General features: G+C 51.0%; 1 protein-coding gene and 2 long non-coding RNA genes across 3 annotated transcripts; all 3 read left to right on the forward strand.

Moving 5' to 3' along the window:
- The first annotated feature begins 650 nt into the window (after positions 1–650).
- LOC148378617 (uncharacterized) lies at positions 651–2,676 on the forward strand. Its single transcript, XR_015855745.1, has 3 exons — positions 651–927; positions 1,040–1,116; positions 1,584–2,676. It is a non-coding gene; the product is annotated as an uncharacterized LOC148378617 (long non-coding RNA).
- A 3,438-nt stretch (positions 2,677–6,114) lies between these two features.
- On the forward strand, positions 6,115–7,391 carry LOC148378618 (uncharacterized). The gene is made up of 4 exons (XR_015855746.1): positions 6,115–6,745; positions 6,830–6,900; positions 7,037–7,141; positions 7,286–7,391. It is a non-coding gene; the product is annotated as an uncharacterized LOC148378618 (long non-coding RNA).
- Positions 7,392–7,779: 388 nt separating this feature from the next.
- Positions 7,780–9,450, forward strand: LOC148378619 (janus kinase and microtubule-interacting protein 3-like). The gene is made up of 10 exons (XM_088367759.1): positions 7,780–7,800; positions 7,833–7,886; positions 7,973–8,071; positions 8,161–8,258; positions 8,340–8,394; positions 8,515–8,580; positions 8,642–8,710; positions 8,787–8,864; positions 8,921–9,154; positions 9,234–9,450. Exons 1-10 carry the CDS (start codon positions 7,780–7,782, stop codon positions 9,348–9,350), a joined length of 891 nt encoding a protein of 296 aa, XP_088223885.1. The 3' UTR covers positions 9,351–9,450.
- The last annotated feature ends 1,763 nt before the right edge of the window (positions 9,451–11,213 follow it).

Below are 11,213 nucleotides of genomic sequence, written 5' to 3' on the forward strand. Positions count from 1 at the left end.
CGCACTGAACAACACCATGCCGTACTGAACAACACCATGCCGCACTGAACAACACCATGCCGCACTGAACAACACCATGCCGCACTGAACAACACCATGCCGCACTGAACAACATTATGCCGCACTGAACAACACCATGCCGCACTGAACAACACCATCCCGCACTGAACAACATTATGCCGCACTGAACAACATTATGCCGCACTGAACAACACCATGCCGCACTGAACAACACCATGCCGCACTGAACAACACCATGCCGCACTGAACAACACGACGTCGCACTGAACAACACGACGCCGCACAGAACAACACGACGCCGCACAGAATAACACAATACCGCACAGAACAACACAATACCGCACAAACAGTTTTAGATAATATTACGTCGCAATCATGTGACGCGGACATGACGTCAATAGGCGGAACTCACGGCAAAATTATAATCCGTGGGCGTGGCTTGCAACAGGAAGTAGGAAAGCGGCAGTTCTGGCAAATAGTAACACGATGACTAACAAGGCAAATATTTTTGTTTTCAGCTTGCAACTTGACCGTCTAGAGCGTACAAGGTAATTACAACTGTTTTTTTTTAGCCCTGAAAAGCAAGGGAGTGTGGCGTTTGGGAGGAATGTCGAACTCGGCGTCTGCTTCCAGCCACAGACGCCAAATTTCGACGATTATTTCGACTGGTCAACGGTTGTAAATTATTGCGTTGACTAAAAACTTTATTTAACTCTACTCTTAACTTTGCCGTTTCAGATATGCGGGTATTACACCGCGGAAATGACGTCAATAGGCTGAACTCTCGCCAAAATTCAAATCTGTGGGCGCAATGGCCTTGAGCGAGACACCGGATACAAACACGACGATTATCAACAGAAATATCTTTATTTTCCGCTTGCAAGTGGACCGTCTAGAGCGTACACGGTAAGTACAACTCATTGTGTTTAAAAAGATTTACGTTTGTGTAGTTTGCGTTGCGTTGTATCTGTGAATGTTGGTTGAGGCTAAATGTTAATGTTTAATTTCATTCCTTTAGGTTCCACGGTGTTTGTTGGCTGTATGTTTTCCACTGCAAGAAGAGGCTCGTATCATTGACCAGCAGGAGCTACAATGGTGAGTACCCCTTTCGTCTTCCATTTATGTTAAACACTTCCTATTTCATGTCTAACAGTACTCGATTTAACAAATAACCATAAATAAATACAGTGTGGGCAGTCACGTTAACATATGTGATTATCCTGCCTAATATGTTTATCACAAATATGTCACTAATCACTAATATGTTTATTTGTTTATCACAACACCTTTGGACCTTCAGCAATCGATTATTTACCTTCATCTACATAGAGACAGAACGATGGTGTCTTAAACATCTCATTCATTTCACCAAATAACTTCACGCAGGTGGATAACGGCCGTCTCGGTCACGCTATGTTGCGTGATGCAGTTTTGAAGAACCAAATGCATTTATTCAATGAATAAGTCAAGCTAGTTCTATGTTTATGATGTTGTAAGTTACGGTACCGATTGAAGTTGAGTTCGAAGCCAGTGGAAAACAGCGCTGCGTTTGTGCTCTCCAGGTACAAATGTTGTGATCTCTGACTGACGACCGGGCGAGACTCGAGTAAGAGATGTCCAAACGAGCTCCGGCAGGGCGTGCCAAGGCGGAGCGAACGGACGCCCTTCAGGCCGCCAATGACGAGCTGAGAACCAAACTGATGGACGTCCAGTTAGAACTTCAGCAGGAGAAGAACAAGGTGAAAACCTCAACAGACAGACACTGCCTGCCTCCCTGCCTGCCTCCCTGCCTGCCTCCCTGCCTGCCTCCCTCCCTCCCAGTTTTCCCGATGTAGATTAGACATGCGTGTGCCATGACTGTGTCAGCCTACATCAACAAATGCACCGAGGACGTCAGCACCACTAAGAATATCATCACCCGGGGCAACCAACGACCCTGGATGACTGAGGAGGTACGTCAAACGCTACGAGCGCGGAACTCTGCCTTCAAGTCTGGCGACAAGGAGACACTGAGGACAGCGAGAGCCAACTTGAACCGTGCCATCAGGATAGCGAAGCGAGACCGCAGTCGAAAATTTCAGGATCGTTTCCACGACGTCAAAAACATCAGGAGTATGTGGCAAGGCATACGGGCGATTACAGACTACAACTCACCCTCCCCCCCCCCGGTGGGTGTAGTTGATGCTGACTTTCTAAATGGTCTAAATAACTTCTTTGGGAGGTTCGAGGCACTAAACGGCACTCCAGCAGTTAAAACTGTCCCCCATCAGGAAGAGGAGGTACTCTGCCTTGACTCCGCCGATGTGTTGAAGACCCTGAGGAGAGTCAACCCCTGTAAGGCCCCTGGCCCCGACAACATTCCTGGGCGTGTGTTCAGGGAATGTGCAAGTCATCTGGCTGGGGTCATCACAGACATTTTTAACACCTCGCTGGGCCAAGCCACAGTGCCGGCGTGCTTTAAGACTGCCTCCATCATTCCGGTGCCGAAGAAACCTCAAATCACCTCATTTAATGATTACCGGCCTGTTGCACTGACTCCGGTTATGATGAAGTGCTTCGAAAGGCTGCTTAAAGGTCACATCGTTTCCAGACTCCCCCTATTATTTGACCCGTTCCAGTTTGCCGACCGGCAAAACCGCTCCACTCAGGACGCCATCTCCTCCGTTCTTCACCTGAGCCTGGCTCACCTGGAGGAGAAGAACACCCATGTGCGGAGGCTGTTCCTGGACTTCAGCTCAGCGTTTAACACCATCATCCCACAGCATCTGGTAGGAAAATTGGAACACCTGGGCTTCAACACCCCCCTTCGCAACTGGCTGCTAGACTTCCTCACCAACAGACCTCAGTCAGTCCGGGTCGGACAGAACACCTCTGATGTCATCACCCTCAGCACAGGCTCCCTTCAGGGCTGCGTCCTGAGCCCCCTGCTGTGCACCCTGATGACACACGACTGCGTCCTCAGGTTCACCACCAATCACATCGTGAAGTCAGCAGACGACACAACGGTGGTGGGGCTCATCAGAGACAACAACGACCTGGACTACAGAGAGGAGGTGGAGCAGCTGGTGGGCTGGTGCAGAGAAAACAGCCTGATCCTGAATGAGGAGAAGATGAAGGAGATCATCGTCGACTTCAGGAAAAAACAGCCTCACCACGCTCCACTGATCATCAACAGCTCAGCTGTGGAGGTGGTCAGCACCACCAAATTCCTGGGGGTCCACATCACAGAAGACCTCACCTGGACTATGAACACTACGGCACTGGTCAAGAGGGCACAGAAGCGCTTGTACTTCCTGCGGAGGATGAGGAGAGCCCACCTGCCCCCACCCATCATGAGGACGTTCTACAGGAGCACCATAGAGAGCATTCTGACAAGCTGTCTCTCTGTGTGGTGTGGAGGCTGCACCGCCTCCGATTGGAAGAACGTGAGGAGAGTGGTGAGGACAGCAGAGAGGATCATAGGGGCTCCTCTTCCCTCCATTCAGGACATTTCATCTCAGCGCTGCATGTCCCGTGCCCGTAACATCATCAATGACCCATCACACCCCCACCATGGACTGTTCTCCCTGCTGCCCTCTGGGAAGAGGTTTGCAGCATCCGCTGCAGGTCCACCAGGTTCTGCAACAGCTTTTTCCCTGCTGTCATCAGACTGTTGAACACTAGAACTGTTGAGCTCTAAACTGAACTCTGCATCACACATTCACAGAACTGTACTTTATGACACTACGGACCTCTATCTTGCACTATCTCGCACTACCAACTTTACTGAACTTGTATAAACCCTTTAAATAGAAGTTTAATACATGGTTTAGCATTCCTCTGCACACTCTTGAATACTGTTTTGCCTACTTGCACTATTGCATAATTATCACTGCTGCACTTTATACTTATTTTTAATATATATATATATATATATATAGTATATATGTATATATATATATTTTCATAGGATATGTTACTTCTATTCAACTGCAATATCACTACTTTGTTGTAAGACGTATGCAACGGAATTTCGTTTTGTATGCACCATGTGCAGACAAGATGACAATAAAGTTTGTCTAAGTCTAAGTCATGTCAGGTCAGCTGTCTGGAGAGAGAGAGAAGTCAGGACCTGCGGGCGGAGCACCACCGTGCCACCGCCGCCATGACGGAACTCAAAAGCAAACTCCATGAGGAGAAGCAGAAAGAGTTAGCCATTACCAGGGAGACATTACTGCGGCAGCATGAAATGGAGCTGATGAGAGTGATCAAAATCAAAGATGGAGAGATCCAGCGACTGAATGCCTTGGTCCTCAGCCTGAGGGACGGCTCCATGGACAAGGTGATCCGCTCTATCCGTGTCTGACTATCCGCACGCCACGTCGGGCTTCGATGCGGCCGCTACCGTATTGTGTAGCTTGTCCCCAGTAAGCGTCGCGGCGCTCCGTTGCGGTCTCAACGGCCCGGTGTGGCGCAATGTCTGCTCAGGTGAGGAGGGGGGGCGCTTTGCTGGCGGAGGTGGAGGAGACGCGGCGGTGTCGGGAGACCGAGCGGTGTCGCCTCCACCAGGAGCGCGGAAGAAGCCCTGGCAGCGGCCCAGCAGGCCTGGCAGTCCCGAGCGGCCGAGCTCCGATCGGCTCATCACCAGCATCGGGAGGAGCTGAGCCGAACCAAGAGAGACTGCGAGAGGGAGATCCGCCGACTGGTAGGACTGATCAGATGCGCGGTGCGTGGCTATGTTCCCAATTTCGTTGTATACCTGCAGTGCAATGACACCTAAGGCATTCTATTCTATTCTATTTCACAAGAAGAAAATGTCCGGTTGCTCGCTTCGCTTTAGTCACAGCAAAGGTGTTCTAGTCGATTCAAGAAAAAAATTGGCCGGTTGCTCTCTTTGTTTTTGTCACAATTCTGGCAAATGAGTTTGCCCGCCTGCCTGAGCGCTCCCCGTTTGTACATCCAGACGGATGAGATCAAGCTGAAAGACAGAGCGGTTAGTGTTTTGGATGAAGCCCTGGGGCCGGCCACGTCCACCGCCTTCAGCTGCAGACTCAGGCTGCCGAGCAGCAGATCGCTGCCCTGAGGGATTCCCAAAGGGCGGGCCTAAACTACCCTGGAAGTGGGGTCAACGCCGCTACTAGCAATCCTCTTCATTGCGTAAGGCACCTCATCACACACTTGCAGTACGCATGACTTAGTTCGTTGCTGGAGGAAGGTAGCACAAAAACAGTTTTGAACTTTGAACGAGTGCTTGTGTGTGTGTGTTGCGGGGCGTTTTCAGTCTCAGGAGGATCGGGACACGCGACGGTTTCATCTGAAAATCGCTGAGCTCAGCGCAGTCATCAGGAAACTGGAGGATCGAAACGCCCTGCTTTCTGAAGAGCGCAATGAACTGGTAATTTATTGACGGCACGCTTGAAGGTTTGCGCTACGTTTGATGCGCGCCATCCAGCGAGGCACCCATTGCGCTTGCTTATTAGTTGAGCGGCGCGGCGAGTCGGTTGCCTGGTAGATGTCTTTTATTGGGAGCCAAAGCCACGATTCCGTTCAAACCGATGCAAAAGGAATGGATACGTTCTGGCCCGCGTGTTGTGCGTCTTTCACATCCCGCACTTCATGCTTGCAGCTAAAGCGACTGAGAGAAACAGAAAGCTAGTTTCTGCCACTCCTGTACAAAAACAAACGCCTGAGCAGGAAGAATGAAGAACTCTCGCTGGTGCTGTGTCGCCTTGAAAACAAAGTGCGCTTTGTCACCCAGGAGAACGAGGAGATGGCAAGCTTGGTAAGTCGACGCGGACAACGGCGGCGTGCCAACAGAGTCCACTGCATTTGTGTTCCACAGAGAAGGCCTAGTTCGCTCAATGACCTGGACCGCGGTTGCGGCCAGCAGGACGGTGAAATGGAGTTCCTTCAAGTTGTGGAGCAGCGGCACATCATCGACGACTTGTCCAAGGTCTTCAGGCAGGCGACTCGGTGCACGTACGGCAGCGCCGCGCTCGCTCGCTGTCGCCAGGAAACCTTTTCCGTCCAAAGCTTGGCCGGCGGCCGCCATCCAAAAAATTGGCCCCTTAAATTCCGACCTTTCAAGCAGGAGCATTGTGCGCACGCGTTTGAACACGCTTTAGACTTGTTTTGCCGTTTTCAGCAGCTCAAAGCTCCCGTTTTGTCAGCGCCTTTGCCACTCGCTGTGCGCTGAAAACGACGGACTTGCCCGGCTGCTCAGCCCGTCAACCATGAGCCGCGAGCGCGACGTCATTGTCCGTAGGCAGCTAGTGGCAAAATGCACCCTGTTAGAGTTGCGCTCGCTCCAACTTATTTTGCAAGAACCACACGGGAGACAAGTAAGTTCTTTTGGACACCTGCAGGTGGAGAGTCCATCCGTTGTATACGAATGAAGTCTGACTCTCGGCTCCTGCACGAGCATTTTAATTAAGAGAAACAGGGTGGGTGTAAGAGTGGATTGAATAGAGGAAGCCCTTGACCTCTAGTCAAAACATAGCAAGGGGTGTTTTACGACTTTGTGTAGGAAGGGATAAGCGATAGGGATAAATAAGGGATAAATAATATTATTTATTACAGGTCGCAGTCAAAGTCAAAGCAACACAATGATACGATAAAGATAATCTGGAAAACCCCGACACACCCTGTAGTTGTCACTTTTGGAAAAGACGAGCGTCCCTCCAATCATCGCCGGTGACGTGTTTTTCAGGCTCTGGAGACAGGAGCTCATGTCAGAAATGTCATTGTGAGTCGCGTTTGTTTCTGCGCCGGAGCCGTTCGTTCCCTTTGCATCCAAAGAATCTCAAAGGCGGATTATTTGTGTCGACAGGAGAGAGATTTGCTGCTACGATACCGACGTCGAGAATCTCTGAGGAGGAACAAAGCGTGAGGTCCTGCAAGGTGAGTCTGTTTGTTTGCGGCTGCTTGGTGTTGCGCAAGATGAAATGGCCTTTTTCTCGCTATCGTTCCTCTCGTCGATTCATCGTGAGGTGTCGCTTCAGTTTGTTCAGAGAGATGTTTGCTTCCGCGCCCGCAGGTCATCGAAACATTTTACGGCTACGACGAAGACGTGTTGGTGGACTCGGACGGATCGTCCTTGTCTTTTCACACCGACAGAACCCCCGACACGGAACCCGAAGAGGTAGCCCGCCATTTCTGCCAGCGTATTGGCACCAAACATTCCTCTTCAGCCTGGAATCGGACTCGTCTTTGCGTCGCGGGTGCTTTGTCGCCGGTCTGACTGATTCTGGTACTAGTGCTGTGTTGCATTGGTGTGTGCATGAAGAGGCGGAGCTTCGCTACCGCCAGCTGACGCAAGAATATCAAGCGCTGCAACGAGCCTACGCTCTGCTAGCCCAGACCAGCGAAAGGGGACTACGACGCCGAGAAGGAGATCAAGGTGGCGCCCCTTCCCGCAACCCCCGGCCGGGTCGCAGCCTCCCCGTTCTCACCCAGCCTCGGGTGTTCTCTGGTCTGAAAGGAGGAGGAGGAGCCTCCCTCCTCCTCCTTTCAGACCAGAGAAAAGCTGATGGTAGAAATGGGTCACTATCAAAGCAGAGTAGCAGATCTGGAGTCAGCGCTGAAGCAACAAGGACAGGTAAGCTCATCAATGAGCACACCTTTTTCTCAGACAAAATAGCTACATTCTTCAGTCACTCATCCGTCTGGCATTACTGGACCAACCCCCCCCCCCCCCCCCCCCCCTCCCGAACGTGGCTGGGAAAATGCGGAGAAAAGCAAATGTCATTTTCCAGTCAACCAAAGAATTTGTGGATGAAAATGACACAACATTCCAAAGCTGTCCACGCGTTTGTCTCTTCTAGAATGTCAAGTGGGTGGAGGAGAAGCAGCTGCTGCGTCAGAGCAATCAGCAGTTGGCCGAAAAGGTGACGGAAAGAAAGGCGCTGGGCGGAGTCGCTTGGCGTCACACCTGTCGGGAAGCCCCGCAGATGAGGTCTGACTGTCTTTTCAGGTCAGGCGGATGGAGGCGGAAGAAGCGCGTCTGAAAGAGCACATCCAGGATATCCGAGACCAAAACGAACTGCTTGAGTTCCGCATCCTGGAGCTGGAGGTGGGAAGACTCGCACAAGCGTGTTGAGGCCAGAGATGTGACGGACGGACGGACGGACGGACGGACGGATGCATGCCTCTGCCTTTCAGGAGAGGGAGTGGCGCTCCCCCGTCTTGAAGTTTCTGCAAGTCCGTTTCCCAGACGGCCTCAGCCCTTTGCAGATCTACTGCGAGGCCGAGGGCGTGAGCGTACGTAAGGCGTCCCTCGCAACCCTAACCTTAACCCGAGGTCCCAGAACACCTTACATTGCTCCTTGCGCCTTTCCCCCGGACATCGTCATCAGTGATCTGATGAAGAAGCTGGACATCCTGGGCTATAACGCCGTAAGTGTATGTCGAACTCCTTATGTTCGCACTCCACGAGACTCGGCGGCTCAAATGTGACTTTTGGAAGGCTTTGCGCTGAAAGAAGCTTGTTGACGCTGTGCCTTTGGGCTCTTGCAGAATCTCACCAACGAGGAGCAGGTGGTCGTGATTCACGCCAGGACCCTTCTCACCCTAGCCGAGAAGGTAACGCGCACGTCCACGCACGCTCTCGCATTCTGCTTATGTGACAGCAGCCTTTCCTCAGTGGTTAGAATACATCAAAGTGACCAAGTCAGCACTTCAACAGAAGATGTTGGACATTGAAAGTGAGAAGGTAGACAGACACGCGACATCAGCCAAGGGGAACTCCGGCAATGTGCCCCAACAATTCTGACCTTGAGCTGTGCTAGGATATGTTCTGCAAGCAGAAGGGCTACCTGGATGAAGAGTTGGACTTCAGGAAGTGTTCCATGGACCAGGCTCATAAGGTAAGCCGCCCTCAAATCTCCCGCCGGACCACTGATGGACGAGGATTGCGGCCCAGAGGATCCTGGAGCTGGAGGCCATGTTGTACGAGGCGCTACCGCAGCGGGACTGCCCCGCCACGGACGGCGAAAAAGCCAGCCACGCTGGCGTGAATGACGTGCTGACGGCGGATCAGAGAGAAGAGCTTAGGAGCGCCGTGGACCAATGGAAGCGAGCCCTGATGTGCGAGTTGAGGGAGCGCGACGCTTGCATCCTCCAAGAGAGAATGGATCTGCTGCACAGCGCGCAACAGGTAAGGGCCCAAAGCCAGCCCGGCACTTACTTGCACGCTTACTGGCTTTTGAATGCCACTTTCCATTTGTCCGTCCTAGAGGAACAGAGAGCTGAAAGAATTCATCGAAGCTCAGAAGAGACAAATCAAACAATTGGAGGAGAAGTTTCTGTTTCTCTTTCTATTCTTCTCCTTGGCCTTCATTCTGTGGCCCTAACACCAGCTGGTGAGTGAGCTCCAGCGGCACCGCACTCGACACCTCCGATACACTGCCAGCCGGTCTCAGACGTTGGCAGACGCTCCGATGCCAACGTATACCCCCCGCCACGGTGACAGAGGCACCGCGTCACACCGGCGCTCATCCAATCAGAAGGCAGGAAAAGCAAATTCACATGCAGGGCACTTTTGAACCAGAAGAGAGCGCCACAAAAAACGGTTGTTGCCCCAAACGCGCACTAAAAAGGGTCAGAATAACAAGAGTCCCACTGGCCAGCCGGGGCCACCCGTCCAGCTGTTTCTTCAGGGGGGAAAAAAATTGGAGTCACCGGTGAGTACATTTTGCATTTAGCTCTGCTTTTCTGCTTCTGTCTTCAAGTGTGTGGCATCCTGCGATCAAAGAGTCAGCCAACCCCAAAGCGGTTGACCTCAACGTCCCACCACCATGCCTACCAGAGCAGGTGACGTGATGCTTTGGACATCCTTCCGTCTCAGATGCCCAAAAGTACTCTTTGCCACATCTGCGGCAATACGGTGTCTTTTCAAAGGTGCAAATAAATCCAGCGTGGGCGGAACACGCACGTCTTCGGTTTTTCCCGCTTTGTTTGTGTGACAGCTGTTGTGAAAATTTTATACAAATAAAGTTGTATAGTACAGGTTTGGCCAAGCCGCAACTCCCGAACCGCATGCGGCTCTTTTATGTTCATATCAACATTTGTGTGTGTGTGTGTGTGGGGGGGGGGGGTTGTGCGTGTTGGCTTCACTTGAGTTCAATTTGGTATTTTGGTCAAAAGCGCATGTGGTGAAATTCCACAAAGTAGGATGGGCAAACACATTTCTTTAAACTATGAGTGTCAATTGGGCTCTCGAAATGGCAGGGAAAAGATGCACAGCAAAACGAAAATACGTAGATGAACACAGGACGTTTTAATCAGAGTGGGAAAGTTTCTATTTTTTGTTGAACGTGATGGCAAACCATTCTGCCTGATATGTCAGACCTCAGCGCATTTCAAAGATTCAAATCTTCAGCGCCATGCACTTCAGCTCACTCCATGCTAACATTGATCAGGCGTCGAACCCGCATCATCATGCTTAAGAGGTGGCCATGCTAACCAGTGCGCCATTATGTCAACGCATAATAACTAAGTCTACTGGTCAAAACAGCGGTTACTATATGACGTCGCTACGTCGTGGTCACGTGACGCAGACAAGACGTCAATGGACGTGGGCAGAGTTAACTTGTTTAAAAGGGAGTAGGCAGAAGAAATATTTAATTTATTTAAATCTATTTTGAGTGCACACCATTATGCCAATGCATAACAACTGTAAATCTACTAAACAAAACAGCGGTTGCTATATGACATCTGCCACGTCGTGGTCACGTGACATACGTGACGTCGATGGGCGTAACTTTCGCCGGAATTCAAATCCGCGGGGAGAGTTAACTTGTTTAAAAGAGAGTGGGCAGAAGAATTATTTAATTTATTTAAATCTATTTGGTGTGTGCGCCATTATGTCAATGCATAACAACTGTAAGTCTACTAAACAAAACAGCGGTTGCTATTTGACGTCTGCCACGTCGTGGTCACGTGACGCGGACGTGACGTCGACGCCTACTTTACATCCCACCGATCACAGGACTCCTCGGCTGCATAACCGTGCCCCCTTCCCAACCAATCGGATTTGCTATACGCGAAAACGACGCCAATGGAAAGAGCTTCCGCCCAAATTTAAATCCGTGGGCGTGGCTCGCAGCAGGAAGTAGGAAAATGGCGGCGATGTTGACAAAGACACAGCGGATGGTAACATACGACTAACAAGAGAAATATTTTTATTTTCTGCTTGCAACTGGACCGTCCAGAGC

The sequence above is a fragment of the Syngnathus floridae genome, unplaced genomic scaffold, assembly GCF_059516105.1.
Source record: "Syngnathus floridae isolate MCC-2025c unplaced genomic scaffold, RoL_Sflo_1.0 HiC_scaffold_32, whole genome shotgun sequence".
Classification (NCBI taxonomy): Eukaryota; Metazoa; Chordata; class Actinopteri; order Syngnathiformes; family Syngnathidae; genus Syngnathus; species Syngnathus floridae.